The sequence below is a fragment of the Cavenderia fasciculata genome (assembly GCF_000203815.1).
Source record: "Cavenderia fasciculata unplaced genomic scaffold Scf_Dfasci-G-o-33e01.r1-3, whole genome shotgun sequence".
Lineage (NCBI taxonomy): Eukaryota > Evosea > Eumycetozoa > Acytosteliales > Cavenderiaceae > Cavenderia > Cavenderia fasciculata.
The window spans coordinates 1,150,925-1,172,661 of record NW_004457734.1 but is presented as its reverse complement, the minus strand read 5'-3'; the positions used below and the strand labels follow the sequence as shown (position 1 = coordinate 1,172,661).

Sequence of the window (21,737 nt, the reverse complement as noted above, 5' to 3'; positions counted from 1 at the left end):
ATTTCAAAAAAGAAAGAAGGAAAGAAAGAAAAAAGGGAGGTGAGGTGACAAGCTAAAATAGTGTTTTTATCTTGTTTTGTTGTTGTTATGGTTTTGGTTGTCTAAAATTTACATCTTGTTATTATTATTATTATTAATTGTTGTTGAGATACTAATATATTAATGTTCTTGTTATTGTTGTTGTTGATCTAAAAAATAAATGCCATCTTAATTGTAAGCTGGTGGTGGATTTGAGCCGCCAGTGGCATTGTATGGTTGTGGTTGGTATGGTTGAACAGAGGGTGGGGCAGCATAGTATGGTTGTGGTTGGTAAGCTCCGTAGGCTTGTGGTTGATATGGTTGGTTTTGGTATACAATGGGGGCTGGTGCAACAATAACTGTTGGATCAGAGAAATAGTGGTTGTTAAAGTGACGAACCATACCGGCCAAAATGAATAAATCAACTAACCATCCGATACCAAAGACACCACTATTTATGAGATAGATAGATAGAAAGAAAGAGAGAAAAAGTTAGCGTATTTTTCAAAAGCAAGTATGCACGCGAGAGAAAAAAAAAGAAATGTGATACGAGATTTTCTCGATCAACCAGTGTCGTCGTCACGACGTCGTTGAGACCACATGATGATGTAAACTCGTAGACACAACCAAGAGGGAGAGGAGAGAATGCGTATCTATGTATATAACTAAACCAGAATGTAACTTACCAAGTGAATAACCAAATGAAACCTGATGTGTAACGTTCTGTAATTAAAATGAAAGAATAGAACATGTTAGAAATTGATATAATAATAAATGCATTGCTTTAATTATTAATATAACTTACGTAAATAGAATCTATGAGCACCAAATACACCTATAGTAGTTGTATTAATGAAAGGGGGTAAAGTTAGTTAGATTGTATTCAAAGGTGAGTATAGAAAGAGAGAAGAGAGAGATATATTACCCAAGAAGAACCATAAAAGGTAAGCTACACCAGTAGACTTTGGATGGTGATGATGGTGGTGGTGATAGTCGTGATGATGATGGTGACCCATTGTTATGTATTATATTATATATTATAAGTTGTTTAAATAAAAAGTAAGTAGCTCGTAGTAGTAATTATTTTATTAATATTACTATAGTAAGGGAAATAAGAAGAAGAAGAAGTAAAGGTAAATGGTTCTCAAACTGCCTGTTTTGTACGCTTTTTTAATGACATTATTCAATAATAAAAAAAATGTTTTTTCTGGAGATCTGAGACACTCCTCTTGAGCATGGAGAATGGTAGTGCCAATGCCTTTAAAACAACATGTTGAACGTGTATGATATCATATGATAATATCTATTCTTACACACAACACAACAACAAGATCCAAGAATTATATTGGATCTTGCATCGTTGAGTGAATAATCGAAAGTCTGTTGACCTCGTTTATAAGTATCGTATAGCCAACTTGTTGAGACTTCGAGAATGAGAATGAACAAACTATAGTTTGTTGTATCAAAGAAACTGAACAGAACATCCTATCCTATACTATAAACTATACTATAGATACATATTAATCTCTAAAGTTGTATTAAATGATCTGACAACAAACAAACTGTCTTTTCTCTTCTTCTTAGAATCTATTATCTTTTTAAAAAAAAGAAATGAACTTGGGCAACATGTGATTGTTTTGAGAAAGGGTCGTTGCGCAATTAATTAATTAATTTAACAGTACCCTTTTGTATTTGTACAACAAATAACACAACAGATAATAATGACACAAGACTATATATTCCCAATCGATAAATTAGATCAAGAATGGATGACAGATACAAAGAACAAGGATATTCAACCAGTTGTTTTACTAGCATGTGGATCATTCAATCCAATCACATTTATGCATTTAAGAATGTTTGGTATGTATTTAAAGTAGTAAGATGAGAGGAGAGGAGAGGACACAGGGACAAGAGATAAAGAGAGATAGAGAGAGAGAGTAACTAACCTCTTTCTTCTTTATTGTTTATTCTTATTTATTACTCTAATTTGTTTAGAGATTTGTAAAGATTGGTGTAATAATCATACAGGAGACAATGGAAAGAAATATCATGTGATAGGAGGATACATGTCACCTGTTGGTGATGCCTACAAGAAAGCAACATTGATTGCAGCACACTATAGATTGCAGATTGTTAATTTAGCTGTCATGTCATCGGAATGGGTCATGATGGACAAGTGGGAGTCTATGAACCTAGATTTCACGCCGACAAGACAGGTTCTCGATCACTTTCATCTCTATGTAAATAATCATTTCAAACAAATTATGGATCCTGCTTCCTATAGACCTGTTCAAATTAAGTTGATATGTGGTGCCGATTTATTGGCATCTTTTAATGTACCAAATCTTTGGGATGAAGAAGATGTAAGTAAAGAATAGTTAATCAATCACCCTTTTATCATTACTCACTCATTCATTCCTCTTCTTTTCTATTTCTATTTTCTCTTTTTTCCTTTTCCTTGGTAGATGAAAATCATAACATCAGATAAATATGGTATTATTTGTATTGAAAGACCAGGAACCAATTTCCAAGAGATTTTAGATGCCAATCCTATTTTACAAGCCAACAAGAATAATATTTATCATGTTCCCGTTGGTATAACAAATGATCTTTCATCGACAAAGATTAGAGATATGATATCAAAGGGTTTATCAATTAATTATCTCACCGAAGCTCCTGTCATTGACTACATTCACAAGAATAATTTATATGGTTATCAAAAGAAATAAGAATTAGTAGGAAATAATCATATTTATATATAGGATAATATCTTTAATAAGAATTTTGATATCAATCACCTGATGTGTACGCTCACACACATCTTATCTTGTTGTATTCTAGAAATATATAAACACAAACATAAAGTAATTGGTGTATTAACAACCAAATCAATATATATTTACACTACCTACCTACTACTTTTGACAATGTTCTTGTTCTTTGTTGGGTTTTAAAATATTTTAAAACAATTAATTAATATTTTATATTTTTGATCAAACGAACGAAAATTTGTTTGTCGGTCACAACCTAATTTAAGGATTTTAAAGTTGGTTTTATTAACTTGTTGTTGTTATTAGTTTTGTTGTATTGTGTAAATAGATAATAGATAGAATATATAATAAGATGGATAATCAACAACAACAACAACTTGCACTTGATAGAATCAGTTGTCTATCGAATCATTTACAACCAAATTTAACTAGTACTAGCGAGACAACTGCTACGACCGCACCAGCCACAGCATCAGAGATTAAAGAGAAAAAAGTGATAGCTAAATCAAAGATACCAAAAGCTGTAGACGATATAGAATCAGATGGATCGTATGTTTAGTACAGAAACATAATACTACAATAATAGTAGTAGGAGAGAGTTTGAAAACAAACTAGTTAAAACATTCTTAACACCTTTTCTTCTTCTTCTTCTTCTTCTTCTTTATCTTTACCTTTAGTTTTTCAAAAGAAAATTTACATTTAGAAGAATTAGATATAATAGTAGAATTAAATGGACAGACAGGAGTATATGAGATGAGATCTATTCCAACTACCTTGTCATTTGACCAAGGATTCTTCCATGCGATTAGAGCGATTGAAATGTTGGCCGAGTCAAATCCACAACGTTTGATTGTTGTCGGTGTAGCTGGGCCAGTTGGTGCAGGCAAGACTACTTTGGCATTAAAGATGTCTGGTTTGGTAGGTGCCATCGTCATTGATTTGCAAGATTTTGTAAAGATGGAGACTGTCAAGGACAACAACTATGACGATCCGGTATCGATTAATTTTGACTTGGTTGTCGACACGATCAATGCGTTGCGTCGTGGCGAGACCGTCACCATCCCCAAACTGATCAAGCACCCGAGTGCACCAACCGGTGCCGCTCTGTTGCCCACGATCGAGTCACAAAAAATCACCATGTCGGGCTCTCGTGTTGTTATCATCGAGGGGTCGTACGCGTTGACTGCCAAGCTCCGTCCACTGCTCGACTTGACCATTGCTATTACCGGCGGTGTCCATCTCGACCTCATCAAGCGTATCATGCGTGACATTGTCGTCGCCAAGTCGTCGACCAAGGACGTGTTGCTCCAAATCACCAACGTCGTGTTTCCCATGTTCAAGGCGTTTGTCGAGCCCGATCTCGACCAGGCCAAGATCAAGATCCACTCGTCGTACAACCCAATGAGTCAGGTTGTCGAACCCACCTTTGTGTGCAAGGCCAAGTACGAGACACACAAGGACCACTTTGACGCCTACCTCGCCTCGCTCAACTCCAAGCCCGTCAAGAAACACTTTTCCGACATGTATTTGTATCCCCCTAAAAAGGCCGACGGCGGTCTCTCACAGGCCGACAAGACCAACTGGATTCGTATCCGTCGTACCGACAAGGGCCAATTCAACATTTACTTTTACCGTGAGATTATGGACGGCACCATCAACACTCGTCCATCGCTCAACTTTGAAATCTCGGTCAAGACCATTGGCGGTTTGCTTTCGCTCGGCTACCAAATTGGCGCCATCCTCAACCGTACCGTCGAAGTTTGGTACGAAAAGAGCGGCGTTGTCATCACCAAAGAGTACATCAAGGAGCTCGAAAAATACTTTATCCAGATCAAGGGTCAAAACAGACGCGAGGTTCTCAGCTTTGCCGACAAACTCAAATTGACAAACATCCATGTACCACAAACTTTCCTCTATCTCTACTTTAAAAAGTTAAAGAAAAACAAACTTAGAGCTGAACAACCAGAATTATTAAAAAAGAATAATACCAGACAAAAAATTAGATTACCTCCTCCTTCAAATAAATAAATAAATCGAAATTAATTTAATAGAGTAATATTAATAGTTTTTAAAGAAAATAGAGTATTTTTATTTATATTTATTGTTAATTATTAATTTCTAGTGAATTTAAGATATTGTGTAAAGTTGTAATCTAAACTTGTTCGACTATATTTGATAGTATAGTTGAGATTAATATATAAATCATTTGGTATATGACAATTGAATGAGCAACCATAGATAAATGTTTGAACATGAGTACATTCAGGAGAGGAGGAGAGATCCTTTAGAAATAGTAAAAACCTTATATCATCCATTGATCGATCCAAGAGTTTTAATTTCTTGATTGATTTGTTGTTTTGTATAAATCCAAAGGCGGAATAGTTGAAAGATGTAATCTTTGTAACAATTTTTGGTAATTTCCAATTAAAAGTATCATTATTGAGATCTTGTTGTTGTTGTTCGATAATAACAATATGGTTGAGGTTTTCAAATTGTTCTAGTGTCTGAGAAAAGCTACCACCTGTAACCTTGGTAATAGATTTTTTCATTTGATGTGGGAGACAATAATATACAGATGTATATGTATGTGGTAGACATAGTTTTTTGAGAGGCATGTTCTTGATTTGATTCACCAATTCATCATGACTACAGTGAAGATCTTCTATTCCTGTCAGATCCAATTTTGTGAGATGTTTTAGTTTGTGGAGATTTGATATATCTATTTTAGTATCACAGTTGATTTGTGTTTTCGAGATATCTATACAAGTTAGGTTGGCCGATTGTTTGGTAATGTCTCCTAGAATCTCTCCATTGTTGAGTGACACTTTGGTGATTTGTCCTAAATGGAGTTTGAGGTCTTTGAGTATACTGGGAATATGTTCTTGGGCCCATTAGCTCTTAAAGTCGTAAAGTGTTTGAATGCAACACAATATGGATTATTGGCATGGTTAGGAACATCAAGCCACTCGTAATACTCGAGGTTGATAATTGGAAAACAATTCTTGGTGATATAAGCAAATATATCCTTGTTGATGAGTGCCAATTGTAATTTGGATCGATTACTACTTTTCAAATTATAGGTCAATAGTCGGTACATTTGAGTGAGAGTAGTATGTGAGAAATGGGTTGGACAATTATTCTTCATTTGGTTGAATCTATCTATTTCTTTTTCATCTCTTAGAATATCTTGTCCAATATCAACCCATTTTTGAATAGTTTCTTTTTCATAAACACATGTACACCGTTCTCTTAATTTCCATGTCATTCCGATTATGTTTTGAATAATCGAGTTTGGTAAAATAATGTTATTATAATTGGTTGATGTAATAATATTATTAACAATATTATTATCTTTAATGTTGATACTATTATTGTTATTGTGATTGTTGTAGGATGTTTCATTTTGTTGTTGTTGTTGTTGTTTAAGATAGATTAATTTCCTTTGATTTAATTGTACAGAATAAGTTGAACCAAAATAATCAAATCCTAGATGATTAACATTAGTTTCATCAACATCTGCTTTTGAAAAGATTATTATCTTTTTTAGAGTTGGAATCTTGTTGTACTCTGGATCTTTTTTATCCTTTTTTGATTTAAATACTCTCAGTGTTGAAATATTTAGAGTGGAGAGGATATTAATGGCATCCAAGGGTACATCTTCAAGATATGAAACTTTATGTACATTCTCTGGGATGATGGAAACACCTTCCAATTGGGTATGAACGTGTCTCAATCTTGGGAAATCGATTGCATTCAGTCGGGGTTTGTCATTGGTGTATAGGAGTGATATAACTTGAAGGTTTTGTTTGAATTCTTGACCCAAGCCATTCCAATCAAAGTAATGGGGAAGAACAATCTTGGTTAGACATGATGTCGGTTGACCGACAAGACTACTGCCGATTTCAAAACCTTCTCTTTCTCGTCCACAACCAATATAACCAGTGACCACTGGATACATAACAACTGCATTTCCAAATTTAATCGATTTAACAGTTGACAGTGTGGTTCCCCTAAATAGTTCGAGCCAACTTGATTTGCTAACTTCACAATTAAAAGTGATCGATCTAAGATTTGGTGTCAAATCAATCAATGATTTAATAGTTGAAACCTTTTCAACTAGATATGCATTGTTGATGTTTATCTTTTCAACGTTTTGAAGAAACTCTTGAACACTTTGAGAGGATGAGGAAGATGAAGAAGAGGATTGAGAAAAGAAGAGTTGATTGTCAGATGAAGGAGACAAGTGTCAATGTTTTTGGTTGTTTTATGAGACAATGGTTATTTGTGATATGTAACCATGTATCCGCTGTAGTGTCCATGACGATATCTGTAAAGAGCGATGTTGAGATGAAGGCAAATATTCTCTTGGATAGCAGAGCCATTGTACGCATCCATCTACAGCTATCCTCTCTTGTCACCCAGTTAAACGAACGTGAACTGTCGTCTCGTACAAAGTTTGGTTCATGGCCACTTTCCAAACTCAATTGATGAAGAGGACACATTTGGTCTCGAGAAAGAGAGTTTTGTTTCATTTCACTTTGAAGCATCATGTTGACATGAAGTTCCGATTGGTTTAGAGGATCACTTAGACCAATTCCATATATACTGATTGTTCTAGTTTGATGAGTTCTCTTTAAAGCTTGACTATTGACACATGTACATCGAGTATGTATTTGAGAGGCAAATGTCAATATACGCAGTACGATTGGCCATGGTATACTCTAATACACCACGATTGTAATCATCCATTGCGTTGTTGTTGGGTTGAAGATATCCTCCAATAATCTCTTCTGGGATTGGGAACTGATTCTTTACATTATTGATGAGTAATATGTTGTTGATGAGTTGATATGTTGAATGTGATGATGTTGTTGGAATACCCAATCGACTATATAAATATTCAATTTTTAAGCAAAAAAAAAAAGTTGAAAATAAATATTATAATATATTATGTGTATTATTAAATTACTGTTGTCTTTTAAAATATCATCGATTCAACGTTTGATTTATTCTAATTGATAAAGATTTTGTAATTCTGTTAAAAGTGATTGATTACGTGATGTTGATTGTTTTGATTTTAAAAGATTGATGGCAAGTTGAGGACGGTTGGCTGCAAGATAACATTTGATACTGTTGAGGTAATTGGATACTTCTGAGAGTTGACCCCATTCAAAATAGAGTGATTCAATCAATTCATTCATTTGGGGTGTGTCAGTTGGTGACAGTCTCTTTCTTGCCAAGAGAATAGCTTCTTGTAAATAGCCAGCCTTTCGATAGAGCTCTATGGCATCAATCACCTTTCCAATGGCCAATTGATAAGAGACTGCCATGTGATAGTCGCCCTCCAAAATTAATTGTGCGATATACAGTTCACATGTACTCTTCCATAACTCTCTTCCACCTTGAGCTGCCAATGCTACATAGTGAGGTGACAATTGTCCATTTTTAGCAATCTTGGCCAATGCTTTTTGGATGCCACCAACATCCCACGTGCAAAGTGAAAAGTAATTCTCCAATTCTCTATTTTGTAAATGTTCACTCATCTCCTTTTTCATTGTTTGATTTAATCCTTTAATATTTGAAAATACTCCATCTTCAAATATTTCTGAATTCACATTATTTGACGAAGACTCTGAGACTGATTCCAACTGCTGCTGCTGCTGTCCATTGTTATTATAATTATTATTATTATTATTAATATCTTTTTGTCCTATTAATGTTTTTGCCAATCCAATGATATTTGGTTCCAAATTTTGTGATTGTAATTTATATTGAATTGGTAATATAACTTTTGATTTCTTTTTAATTGGTACTAATATACTACTTGTTGTAGTTGTTGTTAAAGAAGAAGAAGAAGAAGAAGAAGAAGGAGACTTTTCTAGATTATTATAATTATTATTTTGAATTGGATCTGTTGATACTATGACTACTTGTTGTGACTGTTGTTGTTGTGGAATTGAATCAATTATTATCTTTTCATCTTTTACTTTAACTTGTTCAATCATAATTGTATGATGATTTCTTGTTGATGATGATTCTTTTGTTGAATGAGATTTCATTGTTTTTTTAACGGTTGATATTTCAGTAGGTGGATTTTTGTAAATGGCCATTGTATAATCCCACATTCTGACAGTTTGATCTTCACCACCAGAGAATATGACATTTGGATACATAAAACTAAATTGAACTGCAAACACTCTACCATCATGTCCACGAAGATTACCAATTGGTTCTCCACTATCGGTATTCCAAACTTGAACTGATGCATCTGCACTACACGATGCCAAAATGTTGTGTACATGTGGTGACCAACATAACCCGAATACACCTCCTTTATGTCCTTTGAGATGTTTAACTATTTCCAATTTCACTGTTGTCGTACCATCATTATCATCATTACTTGAAACAACTGTACGATAAATGATAATAGTTTTATCCAAAGATGCAGAAGCAAAATAATTTTTATAGTCTGGATGAGGATTCCATCTAATACGATTAACCAATGATTTGTGGTCCTTGGTGACTGCCAAATGATTGAATTGACTGTCAAACAATCGAATTTCACCGTTCAAGTTGGACATTACAATCATGGTTTGATCATCGTTCCAACAAAACTCTCCTTTTGAACCAAACTTGATGGGTGGAGAGTTACTAGTATCTGCAGCAATCTTGATATAATCGTTTGTGTTTTTAAATCCTTTTTCTCTTGCACCGCTATAGTCCCATTCAAAGACATCGTTGTTGCCAACACTATAGATGAGTAGTTTTTCAGTGCCAATGGTACGCCATTGCACGTCATAGACTTCTTTGCGATGTGCACCTGGGAAAAAGAATGAATTGTTCTTGTCGATATCGTACACTCCCACACGTCCATCATCCAACCCAAATGCAATCAGACATCCATTGGTTGGACAAATAGAAATGGCTGTGATCTTGCTTTGAATACCTTTCCAGTACCATTTGGCATCATAGTCTGTCGACTCTGCAGTTGGTGACCATTGCCTAATACTATTGTCACCGCAACCCATCGATATGGTGTTTGGACTAAATGGAGACGACGTGATACTATAGACAAACCCTCCAATTGATGAAATCTTCCATTTTCCTTTCATTGATTCCCAATAAATTAGATTTCTATCCATTGATGTTGTCATTAATGAACATGGATATTTTGTATTGTTCACAGTAGTAGAAGTGGAGGTATATGGGATTTGAGTAATATTAAAAATAGTTCTTTGATGTTGAATACCACCAAATTTCTCGGGTATTGGTTTCTCCAATGTTAAATTCCAAAGATATAAATCTGAAGATAGTGAATTTGAAACTAAATATTGTGGTTCTTTTGGTGACCAAGATACTGTGAGCCAAGTTCTTTGTTTTTCTCCTCCTCCACCGCTATTACCTCCACCACCTCCCGACCTACCAGGTACAAGTTGATGAATTGGATGAAATCCACTATCCAACTTTTCACCAACTTGTCTCCATACTTTAATCGATCTATCTTTTGATGAAGATACAAATGTAATCGATTTTCTATCTAAAGGGGAGGAGGAGAGAGTAGATTCTGTATCGAGGTCCTTTAATTTTGATGGTTTTGGAGGTGGGATATCAATCCACAAGAGACATTGAATCTCATCAGTGTGTGCAGCAATCTTTGAAACAATCAATCCTGTAACAATGTCAAATAGAATGACCATACCATTCATATACCCAATAGTAATGAGGTTTGGGAGATCTTGATGATTTGAAAATGCCAAGCATGTAATTTGAGAGGAATTGGTTGGAATGGGTTGATAGACCTTGATATCATTAGAAAAGGTTCTCCAAACTATTATTTTACCATCTTTATCACCTGAAACTACAATATCATTTATAAAATTTGAAAATGTTACAAATGTTACTTCATTCTACAAAAAACAAAAATAAATAAAGTTAATAAACGATCGATAATTAAATTAATACAAACATATTTTTCTGTTAGTTTATACATACTTGATGAATATTATGTGATTTAATATTTTGAAGAGTATTGATATCCCAAAGTCTAACAGATTTATCAGATGATGAGGATACACATAGATTTGATAATGTTTTATTAAAACATACTGATAATATTCTTTCAGTATGTCCTAACAATTCACCTATATATTTTCTAAAAAAAAAGAAAACAAGTCAGATTCTTTCATTATAATCACAACTACATACATATGGTATATGTATGAATCTACATACTTTTTTTCAACATCAAAAAGGAATAATGTAAACTTTGAAGCAACAACATAGATTGCATTACTATTACAATCAGCTATTTGACTATTATACCAATTAGCAGATGAAGGTAATATATTGATTTGAGGTGATTTTTGATTATTATGTTGTATTTTCACTTCTTCTTCTTCTTCTTCTACCTCTTCTACCTCTTCTTTTTCTACCTCAACTTTGGTATCACTGTTTGTAGCATCGTTTTCATTTGTTTCTTGTTTTACTTCTTCTTCTTCTTCTACTTCAACTCCTCGTTTGTCTTCAACTTGCTTTTCATTATCCATTATCACATCACCAATGAATAATAGCAATTTAGTAATATATAAATATGTGATTGTCAGATCTTCAAGAATTCATGAACCACCATTCTTTTTTTTTTTAAATAATTTATTTATATCATATGAATCTTTATTTTAAAAGGAGGAAAATTTCATTAATTTCGATTCGTTGTAATGACAATGAGTCATTAGCATTACTCGATACTTGTTTGTGTATAAATGATCAAATAACAATCATTTAACTGACCTCTCTTTCGACACTCTCTCATTATCAATATACACCTCGCCATCAATGGGATTAATCTATTCATTATTATCAAATTTTGGAAACAAAGAAAGACAATATCGTATATTGATGCTTGGAATAGATGCAGCTGGAAAGACAACACTATTATATCATATGAAACTTGGTGAACCTGTTACTACTATACCTACTATTGGTTTCAATGTTGAAACGATTCAACTTGCATCAAACGCCGTCCTAACTATATGGGACGTGAGCGGTGGATGTCCTGCATTGGTATGGTCTGATTAGATTAGATTAGATTAGAATGGAAATGATCCATTCTAGTACGCACACACCCTCTAACTATATGTCTTTTATATTTATTTATATTTATATTATAGTGGAAATATTATTTAGAATCAACTGATGCACTTATTTATGTTGTTGATGCATCTGATAGAGATAGATTGGAAGAAACTACACAACACATGATGAATCTATTGGCAAATGAAGCACTAAAAAACATTGTACTATTGGTATTGGCAAACAAGGCAGACTTGAACAATGCAATATCATCGTCTCAATTGGCCAATGAAATGGGTTTATATTCACTCGATATCAAATGGCATATACAATCGACCGTTGCTACCACTGGTCAAGGTATTTCACAAGGTTTGGAATGGCTCAATAATACTCTTCAAAAATTACCTCCTCCAAAACCCATCCCATATTTACTAACTAAACAATAGACCAATACTATCTTGTACATTATAATATAATACGAACAAATAATAATAATTTATTATTATTATTTCTTTCCTTTCTTTTCAATTAAACTTTTATGAACTGTACCATCAGCATCAGCCTTTGCTTTCATTATTTTATCGATTCCTGCCATTTGTTTTTGTAACTTTCTATTATCCTTTCTCTTTTTCTCTCCAGCTTCTCCACCAAATCTTTGTTTCTTTTGGGCATTGCCACCACCACCAGATTTTCCATCATCCTTTTGAATGGATGAAAGCATTAAATCCATATCTTTGGCTCTTTCACCAAACTTTCTATCAAATCCTCCAAATGAATCGTAACCAATGATATCTTGACTATCCTTGTCTGCCTCTTGTAATTTTCGTTTGAGTGATTCGCTAACATCGTCATATTGATCATCCATATCATCATCTGATGATGGAGGCGATGGCATCATAATTGGTTCTTCTTTATAATTTTGATCTGTATCTGGGTATTCATATTCATCTTCTTCATATTGATCATCGTTGTCATCATAATAACCACCTTGATAATTTGATGGCATTGAAGGTCCTTGCTCTTCTCCTTGATTATCTTCTCCTTCCTCCTGTTCTTCTCTTTTTTCAATACCTTTTCTTCCCTTTTCATAATCTTCTTCTTCTTCTCTAGTCATTGGTTTAAAGGTTTGTTTTAATTTATCTTCTTCTTCAGTATGTACAAAATATGATTTCTTGGCAATCGTACTAGTTGATTGACTAGTAGTAGTATTTGGTAATTGTGGTTTATAATCATCACAATCTGAAAATATACTAAATAATAATAATAAATAAAGAGTTTGTAATTAGTACTACAACTAAACTGTGATAATTGTCAATCTTGAATAACACATACTCATCATTATCATCATCAATATGTGTAGTATTGATCGTAGTCTTTGCCGTGGTCGCCGATATAGTTGTTGACTTGATTCCAGTTTTTAAGTCTTGTTCATCTTGTTCTTTTGCAGCTGATGGATTAAATAATCTTATAAACTTTTTCATCATGATTGGATCGATACGAGCAGACAACCTTTCCTTTTGTTGTCTTTCACGTGCTGAAAAGGTTGTAGTAGTGGCACTATCGTCCTTGCTCATGACGATGGTAGTCGGTATAGTTTGTGAAAATTGAGGATCCAAGTCGAATTGATAGCACATTCTCCCGGGGAGGAATATCTCTGTTTGTAAACCACCCTTTCTCTCTTGTTGTTGTTGTTTCAATGATTTCTTTTTCATTTCAATATACATCATTGTATTGTGAATCGATTTACCAATATCTGATATTGTCTTTATATCTTTTTTTGGTTGTTGTTGAGGTTGAGGTACTACATCTCTTTCTTTATCATCTTGGTGATGATGATTTGATTTGTCAATACGATCATCTTCCTTTAATTGTTTTTGTTGTTCCAATTCAGCTCTTGTTCTTTGTAAAAGAGATCTATCAAGTCCTTTTACCATTGTTGGTTGTTGTTGTTGTTGTTGTTCATTTGACCTAGAGTATTCTTTTCTACGTTCTTCAGCTCTATCTCTATAAACACTACCATCATCTTCTAATTGTGTTGTTGCAGTAGCAGCAGTAGTCGTTGATGACGACGAATATGACGACGAAGAATCGTTGTTATTGTTATTCCATCGCCTTCCACCACCATATGATTTAGGAGTAGAGGAGGAGTTTACCAACTTTCTAAAGTCATCATTTGATAAGTTTTCTAAAAGAATGAATCAATCAAGTAAAGTAAGTAAACTATCATTCATTCATTCATTCATTCATTCATTCATTCATTCATTCATTCATTCATTCATTCATTATCTATATTTCAAGTATATACATACTATTAGACATTAATATTATCAACGATGATACTAGTTAGTTAGTATATACATGTAAATGCATTTATCATTATTAATAATAAAAAAAAATAAAACCAATGAAAGGTTGGACTCGGGTTTGTTTATTTATTTATTTTTATTATTTCGTATTTTTATTCGTCCACTTCATGAACATCATCATTCATTATTATTCATCAAAGAGTATTATGTATATACATATATATATACATATATACATATAAAGATACAGAGGAAAAGGAGTTTTTAGAGTTACCTCACACCTCGGTTTGAAAGTGTTTAAAGAGGTTTGTGGGTGTTAATCGGGTTTGAGTCCTTGGTTACCGTGGTGGATATTATCATCGAACATCTTTTTTATGATAACTACGATGATCGATTGATTTTTATCCAAAATATTTTGGTTGGATAAAACAAACAAAAACCCAGACACATTATGTCGGCCTAACACGAGACAACTCCTCAACAACCAGCAAGGCCAGGCTATCTCATCTCTGTAGGTGGCCTACAAAAAAGAAAACTCCCCCATCTTCACATAAGTCCCCTTCCCATCTCTCACCTTTCATTCATTCCTCCTCTTGCAAGCGAGCGGTCGATCAAAGATAAACACATACATTTATCAATTGAAAGTTGATTTGCCCCACCCCCTCTGCACAACACACACTTTTAGTTTAGCATTGTAGCTATAAACAAGATATATTCATTCTTGAATATATAGAAAGAAGAAGAAGAAGAAAAGGTAAGAATAGAAAAAATAGAATCTTAATATGTAATATGTGACGGTGTTGAGCATCGGAAAGCTTTCTTTGGTTCGTTAGATGTTGATTTAGCTAAATCTAAATCTAGATTATCATTATTATTATTATTATTTTAAACTATTAATAGATAGTAGTTGGGTGATTGATAGAGTAGTAGGCAAATGAAGAGGAATGAAAATATTGTGTACACCCCAATTCTAAACATAGATGATTGTTGGGATGAGTCGACTCATCTCAAGATTGCTCTCACTACACAATTGTTGTTGTCTATCTCTATCTCTCTCTCTCTCTTTCTTTCTTATTTGTAGACGAGTAAGACTATTGGTGTGGTGTAAGGTTCGAAACAGCAACAACAACAACAACAATAATAATAATATCATATATCACAAATAATCATCATCATTCCACGTTGCTGCGTATTCCATCACCCCATCCATCCATCCACCCACCACTCTTTCTGTCAAATCCCCACCAAACCACCAACCAATCTTCTTTAGTATTATTATCTTTTAGTAGTACTCCTACTCTACTCTACATACATACCATCCCCAAGCACAAGCAATGCAATAGCGGACACAGGATAATGAATAATAATCAATCCATCATTCATTCATTATTATTATTTGTCGCCCGCGCAGTGGTCTGCCAAAACAATCAATCAATCAATCAATCAAATACAAACTAGTTTAACACAAATAATTAATCCATCCAAACACTCTACTTACTGATACAATTATTTGTGTTGTGTTTGTTGTTGTTGTTGTTGTTGTTTAAATCAATTTTATTAAATATTATTATCATATCAACAAAATAGCGACAATAATAATCAAAGAAAGGAAGGAAAGGAGAATAAATATATTTATATTAATATTCCTTCCCATCTTTCATCATCATCAACTAGTTGATTAATCAATAAGACAGGTAGATTAGTTGGAATTGAAATTGAAATTGAAAACTTTCATTTGTGGATAGTAGTAGTAGTTTAGTTGGATACAAATCAAAATTATCTGATTTGACTTTTATATAATATGTGGTATCAAGTCACAGTTGAAGGAGGACAACCTCAATCAAGGATCAATCATGCATCCACCTTTTTACATAAACAGTCGTTGGCCAATGGAAGTTGTCCGTCAACGGCAAACGAGATTGGACGTGTGGTAGTCTATGGTGGACGAAGCTCTCCCAACTCACCAAATACACCACCATTGTCAGACCTGGCATTTATGAGCATTGGTATTGGATGTACCGACGAAATAGCCAAACCACAAAACAAACATTCACAAAACAAACTCAACAAATTACTTGGTGGTAATAATAATAATAATAATAATAATAGTAATAGTAGTGCTGGTGCATCATCATCATCATCACTAATCCAAAATAATAATATTAATAGTTCATTACCTAACCCTAACCCTAACCCTTCATCTTTGACTTCAACTTCATCCACTTCATCATTCACTTCATCATCAACTTCATCGTCGGCGGCATCGACATCATTTTCAACACTTAAACGAAAAACATACTCTAAACTACCAGTTTACAATGGCAATATATTGTATCATTGGGAGAATAGTTTGGCACATGGTGAAGAGAATTCTGGGGTGGGGTCACCACGTGGTCCATCGGATCGAATGAATCATAGTCTGTTGGCACTCAACCTTGGGACACATAAAGGCAAGATCATCATGTTTGGAGGTGTTGATAGTGCTGGCACCTGCTACAACGATCTCTATATTTTAGATGCCGAGATGCTATGGTGGGAAAACATCAAAAATGCAATTGGATCGACACCTCCTTCCCCAAGACATTCACATTATTCTTGTCAAATTTCAAACGACACCATTTTAATATATGGTGGTATAAATGAAAACAAAGAATATTTAAATGATATCTATACTTGTTCTTTAACAAATCAAAGTATGTAAATAGAATAGATAGAAACAAAAAGAAAGAAAGAGAATGGATCATTTATTAATCTTTTATTTTCTATTTAGATTTATTAAAATGGAATCAAATTTATTCAACAGGAAGTATACCAAAATTAAAAGAAAATGATCAAATTATATATTGTTCAAATGCATTGTGGGTGGTGAAAGACGATGGAGATATTTATAAGATGGATATTGCAAACTTTAGATGGAATGCAGTTAGTTATAAAGGAACATCGCCCGTACTAGACAATGGGTACACGTCAATCACCAGCTATGCAACCTATCTCATTATTCTCGTCGAGAGTGAATTGTTTATATTTGATACGATCAACTGCACGTGGGTCACTCGAAAGGTCGAAGGCACCCTTCCAACCAAACGAAAGGGTCATACCATGACAATGGCAGGAAGTGTTCTTGTTCTCATCGGTGGTCAAACCCAACTACCACTTTCAACCATTGCTGCAAAAGATATTGAGATTATTGATCTTTCACCTTTCTTTTATTAAAGAGAAAACAATAATAATAATAATATTAATAATAATAATAATAATTATTAAAATTGGATACAAAAGGATAATATTTTAAAATAGTTAAACCCACAGACACAGACATAGACATAGATACAAAACACAAATATATAAAAGATATAATCAAATAAAATTAATTAATTCGCGATGATTTAAATAATATCAATAATAATACATAATTAAAAGTAAAAGTATAAGTACTTATATATTATTAATCAATCAATCCTATGTTTGTGTTTAAAATAATAATGATTTTTGTTTTTTTTGTTTATATATATTATTTTATGTATGTATTAACTTAATATATTTATACAGCACGCTTGACTTCAAAGAATCTACGAAGATAGTAGATTTGCCATACACTCATAGCAATCAAGATGAAAGTTTCGAAAACAGACCACCATAATACTCTTCTGTTGGTTGATTCAGCAGCTATAATTGATCGATAGATATAAATATATTAATATGATGTATATCACAGTTGGTTGAATATAGTTGGTTTGTATGTCTTACTGTTTCTATGAACGGCTTCTCTCATTCTGAAATAGTTTTGTTCTGATTTGACGGCTTGAACACTGTCTGATAAAGCAATGATCAATCTTTCGAGGGTACCAACATCACCTATAGATTTATAAATATATTAAAGTTGTTAATTATCATCCATTATGTGAGTTGTTATATATATCTTTATCTCTATATCTCTATCTCTAATATATATATTTACCCTTCTTTGCGTATTCAGTCATTGGGGTAGTTTCACCCTTTACAACCATGAAACTGACTACCTTGTCAGTAAGAGAAGACATCTTGTTGGAGAAACAGAATCTGTAGACACCGGCAACGCTAGACATAAAGGTCTTTGTGCCTTCAGTCTCACGTTGTCCTTGGTATTGGACACGCTTGTCTGGTGTGATGATGGTAAAGTCGATATCGTTGAAACCTCCTTGTGTGACTTGGAACATGACCGTGTAGGAAATGTCGGCTTCAATCTCTTCAAAGATACATTCTTCGACCTTGGCCGACACCTTGAATGAGAAGGCATCGACTTGATAATGACCAACAAGTGCAACCAACAAGAAGCATAGCATTAAGAATTGTGCTTTGATATACATCTCTCTCTCTTATCTATATGTGTGTAGTGTTTTTATACAACTAAACTAAACTATCTCTCTGTGAATGTATGTATGTATAAATATAGAGTCGACTACTAATATGAAGAGAATCAAATTGTTCAAGTTTTGTGATGATCATCACAGTTTGACAGCTGAGGTGAGGAGAGGATGACTCAACCCTCAATTTTCGAAGTTCAAAATTGTAGAAAAAAAAAAAAAAAAAATCCGGAACAAAAAAAAAAAAAAAATACCCTTAGACAAAAATTTGATTGAATTTTTTTTTTTTTGTTATTAATTAAACAACAACATTCATTCTCTAATAAATATATCATCACAATCTATAGAAGACAAACAAACCGCAGTAGACAATACAATACAACAAACAATCTTCACAACTCATTGATCTTTATACTTGATCAACCCAACCCAAACCAAACCAACCAACCAACTCATAAATCAATCTATCAATCACCTGACCACCCCTTTGTTGCAAAAGCAACACCTACCTCTCTTGCCCTCTCCAGTTCCAAACAATCAAACAAACAAATAATAGAGAATCAATTCTAGTGTGGTTAAATCTAGATTAGATTAAGAGACAAGACTGACAAACAATCTAGAGAGGCACATTTCATCAATCCATCAATCAAAAATTTTTTATTGTTTTTGATTCAACCACATCAAAATTTTTTTTTTTTTTTTCTATCACAACCAAACAAACTGGTTCTTTTTTTAATTAATTTTTGCCCTAATATAAATATCGATACATATTTATATTTATAAATTGAAGTTGATGTTATAGTTTTTATAAACTACCGAAGCACAATTGTGCAATTTTCCTCCCATCTCATTGTTATTCTACAATTCATTCCACCATTTTCATTTTTCCCCATTCCATTGTATTCTTTATTAAATTTCATCTCTAAAGATCATCTTTTTTATTTTATTTCTTTTCCATACTAACGCATCCTGAACAACAACAACAACAACAACCACCCACCTACCGCAACCACCCATATTATAACAACCACCATATTACAACTAAATTAAATTAAATTATATATATATATTAATTATAACTTCTTATTTTAATTTTACTTGTCCTGTTTTTTTTTTTTTGTACATTCTAAATTTAAAAGACTTCTTTTTTTTTTTTTTTTTTATTATAAATCAAAAATACCCAAGAAAAGATTAATAGTCATTATTTATTTATTATAATTCAATCAAAACTACGATTTATTCCAAACTACCTACTACTAAACAATGATGATGGAATCAAATACTGAAATGGTTGTGTCCAATGGAGATGCTGGTGGAGGATTCAACAATGATTTGGTAATGCCAACACATCGATCAGCTGATAGTGTTCATTCATCACCAGAATCACCACGTGAGGTTCCAGATAATACCAACAACCACCACAATCCATCTGGTTCATCATTATCATCGTCATCTTCATCTGTTCCTCAAAACAACAGCGGTAGTCTTAAAAATTCAAATGGATCGATTCCAACCCCTACCTCCAACTCGACTGGCCTCCAAACTTGCTCACATCCCAATCATGAAGCTTGGTGGGGCACTAAACCAGATAACCTCCCAATATCAGAGTTTTACAACCGATCCTATAAATGTAAAAAATGTTATATTCGTCAACAAACTGAAAGTAAAAAGTTGAGACAACTATCTTCTTCTTCTTCCTCGACCCAACAAATATCAAATGAAATTTGTCAACCTTCTTCTTCATTGGCTATTACTACTGCTGCTGCTGCTGCTGCTGCTGTCGTATCTCTACCAACAACAACAACGACCAATAATGTTGGAGGAGAAGTAGCACAAGTTCAAACTCCAACACCAACCAAAAAACAATATGTATCCAAAAAGGCATTGGCTCTTTCCAACAACACCCATACAACAAAGGATAGTAATAGTAATAATACAATGATCGATATTATCTCTAGCAATGAAAGTGCACTTCACTTCCAAAACATTAGAGAACAATATCAATCTATAATTTCAAAATTTGATAAAGAACCTGGTAAATATAATATAATGAAATGGAATATAGTTTATTAACCATTTGTTTATTTATTATAGGATTCTTTAATGGACATTTGTCTGGTAATTTTGAAACAACACCTTGTTATAGTGCAACAGTTTATTTCAGAGGAAATGTAAATGGACCTGGATTAATTGTAGAGACTAGTATCAATGGAAAGACATTTAAAGGAATAGTTTTTGAAGATGTTGATCAAAGAAAAAAATCATCTTCTTCTCAACAACAACAACAACAATCACAACAAATTCAAAATCAATCAATTAATGAAAGTTCAAATGGTACAACAGCAACAACAATAACGTCACCATCAATGATTCAAAATATAGTTGCAACTGAATTGATTAATCTCAATCCAAATTCTGCCAATACGTCACCCAATCAAAATGTTGGCAATAATAAGGATAATAGTGATAATAATAATAACAACGACAAATCATCTCAACATCAACATCAACAACAACAACAACAACAAAATCCTATCCAATTACTAAGTGATAAATTATTTGGTAGTGGTGGAAAAAGATATAATGATGGAGATGTTAAAACTACTAATCATAATACTAATATTAATAATCATAATAATAATCAAAATACTAATAATAATAATAATAATCACATACAACCACCAATCAAAAAAAGAAAAGGAGGGCGAAATACTAACAATAACAACAACAACAACGGTTACTTGGAAGAAAATATAAATCAAAAATCAATTCATATGAATAGTAGTAGCGGTAGTATCAGTAGTAGTGGCGAAGACGATGAATCAGGTGACGTTGAAGTAGGTGAGGAATAAATTGGAGGATGAGCGAGACTGACTGATGATACTACTAAATAAATAAACACCAACCGAAAACTATTGAACAAACAAACAAACATGTACACTTGTAAATAATAATAATAATAATAATAAATATTATAATAATAATAATATATACCTACCACAATTATTCTGTGGTCTCCATCATCTCAAGAATAAAGATAATAAATATTATAATTTATCAAAAAAAGAAAACCAAGTAATATATTATTATTCTGATTGATTTTTAAGAGTATTATTTAACCAACCCAAACCTCGTGATCGAAGGTATGTCTACCGATGGTACAGTTCATAAAAGTTTAATTGAAAAGAAAGGAAAGAAATAATAATAATAAATTATTATTATTATTT

The 21,737-nt window shown here is 33.1% G+C and overlaps 11 protein-coding genes across 11 annotated transcripts; 5 read left to right on the top strand and 6 right to left on the bottom strand.

Annotated features, from left to right (window-relative positions):
• Window positions 1–207: 207 nt before the first annotated feature.
• On the bottom strand, window positions 208–1,034 carry DFA_04700 (TM2 domain-containing protein; the record flags this gene model as incomplete). The annotated part of the gene is made up of 4 exons (XM_004360364.1): window positions 208–469; window positions 705–741; window positions 824–853; window positions 944–1,034. The coding sequence occupies 4 exons, from the start codon at window positions 1,032–1,034 to the stop codon at window positions 208–210; spliced, it is 420 nt and encodes a 139-aa protein (XP_004360421.1).
• A 705-nt stretch (window positions 1,035–1,739) lies between these two features.
• DFA_04699 (nicotinamide-nucleotide adenylyltransferase) lies at window positions 1,740–2,750 on the top strand (the record flags this gene model as incomplete). Its single annotated transcript, XM_004360363.1, has 3 exons — window positions 1,740–1,881; window positions 2,017–2,384; window positions 2,487–2,750. The coding sequence occupies 3 exons, from the start codon at window positions 1,740–1,742 to the stop codon at window positions 2,748–2,750; spliced, it is 774 nt and encodes a 257-aa protein (XP_004360420.1).
• Window positions 2,751–3,144: 394 nt separating this feature from the next.
• udkD (adenylate cyclase domain-containing protein) lies at window positions 3,145–4,820 on the top strand (the record flags this gene model as incomplete). Its single annotated transcript, XM_004360362.1, has 2 exons — window positions 3,145–3,341; window positions 3,470–4,820. 2 exons carry the CDS (start codon window positions 3,145–3,147, stop codon window positions 4,818–4,820), a joined length of 1,548 nt encoding a protein of 515 aa, XP_004360419.1.
• Window positions 4,821–4,903: 83 nt separating this feature from the next.
• Window positions 4,904–5,407, bottom strand: DFA_04697 (uncharacterized protein; the record flags this gene model as incomplete). Its single annotated transcript, XM_004360361.1, has 1 exon — window positions 4,904–5,407. One exon carries the CDS (start codon window positions 5,405–5,407, stop codon window positions 4,904–4,906), a length of 504 nt encoding a protein of 167 aa, XP_004360418.1.
• A 224-nt stretch (window positions 5,408–5,631) lies between these two features.
• Window positions 5,632–7,541, bottom strand: DFA_04696 (uncharacterized protein; the record flags this gene model as incomplete). Its single annotated transcript, XM_004360360.1, has 3 exons — window positions 5,632–6,964; window positions 7,089–7,436; window positions 7,489–7,541. The coding sequence occupies 3 exons, from the start codon at window positions 7,539–7,541 to the stop codon at window positions 5,632–5,634; spliced, it is 1,734 nt and encodes a 577-aa protein (XP_004360417.1).
• A 257-nt stretch (window positions 7,542–7,798) lies between these two features.
• Window positions 7,799–11,338, bottom strand: gemin5 (component of gems 5; the record flags this gene model as incomplete). Its single annotated transcript, XM_004360359.1, has 3 exons — window positions 7,799–10,699; window positions 10,785–10,944; window positions 11,025–11,338. The coding sequence occupies 3 exons, from the start codon at window positions 11,336–11,338 to the stop codon at window positions 7,799–7,801; spliced, it is 3,375 nt and encodes a 1,124-aa protein (XP_004360416.1).
• A 286-nt stretch (window positions 11,339–11,624) lies between these two features.
• On the top strand, window positions 11,625–12,307 carry DFA_04694 (uncharacterized protein; the record flags this gene model as incomplete). The annotated part of the gene is made up of 2 exons (XM_004360358.1): window positions 11,625–11,852; window positions 11,960–12,307. The coding sequence occupies 2 exons, from the start codon at window positions 11,625–11,627 to the stop codon at window positions 12,305–12,307; spliced, it is 576 nt and encodes a 191-aa protein (XP_004360415.1).
• Window positions 12,308–12,366: 59 nt separating this feature from the next.
• On the bottom strand, window positions 12,367–14,180 carry DFA_04693 (prespore-specific protein; the record flags this gene model as incomplete). Its single annotated transcript, XM_004360357.1, has 3 exons — window positions 12,367–13,111; window positions 13,194–14,046; window positions 14,171–14,180. 3 exons carry the CDS (start codon window positions 14,178–14,180, stop codon window positions 12,367–12,369), a joined length of 1,608 nt encoding a protein of 535 aa, XP_004360414.1.
• A 1,788-nt stretch (window positions 14,181–15,968) lies between these two features.
• Window positions 15,969–17,431, top strand: DFA_04692 (uncharacterized protein; the record flags this gene model as incomplete). Its single annotated transcript, XM_004360356.1, has 3 exons — window positions 15,969–16,860; window positions 16,938–17,184; window positions 17,383–17,431. The coding sequence occupies 3 exons, from the start codon at window positions 15,969–15,971 to the stop codon at window positions 17,429–17,431; spliced, it is 1,188 nt and encodes a 395-aa protein (XP_004360413.1).
• Window positions 17,432–17,708: 277 nt separating this feature from the next.
• Window positions 17,709–18,513, bottom strand: empA (emp24/gp25L/p24 family protein; the record flags this gene model as incomplete). The annotated part of the gene is made up of 3 exons (XM_004360355.1): window positions 17,709–17,833; window positions 17,915–18,022; window positions 18,126–18,513. The coding sequence occupies 3 exons, from the start codon at window positions 18,511–18,513 to the stop codon at window positions 17,709–17,711; spliced, it is 621 nt and encodes a 206-aa protein (XP_004360412.1).
• A 1,260-nt stretch (window positions 18,514–19,773) lies between these two features.
• Window positions 19,774–21,712, top strand: DFA_04690 (uncharacterized protein; the record flags this gene model as incomplete). Its single annotated transcript, XM_004360354.1, has 3 exons — window positions 19,774–20,545; window positions 20,605–21,351; window positions 21,618–21,712. 3 exons carry the CDS (start codon window positions 19,774–19,776, stop codon window positions 21,710–21,712), a joined length of 1,614 nt encoding a protein of 537 aa, XP_004360411.1.
• Window positions 21,713–21,737: the final 25 nt, after the last annotated feature.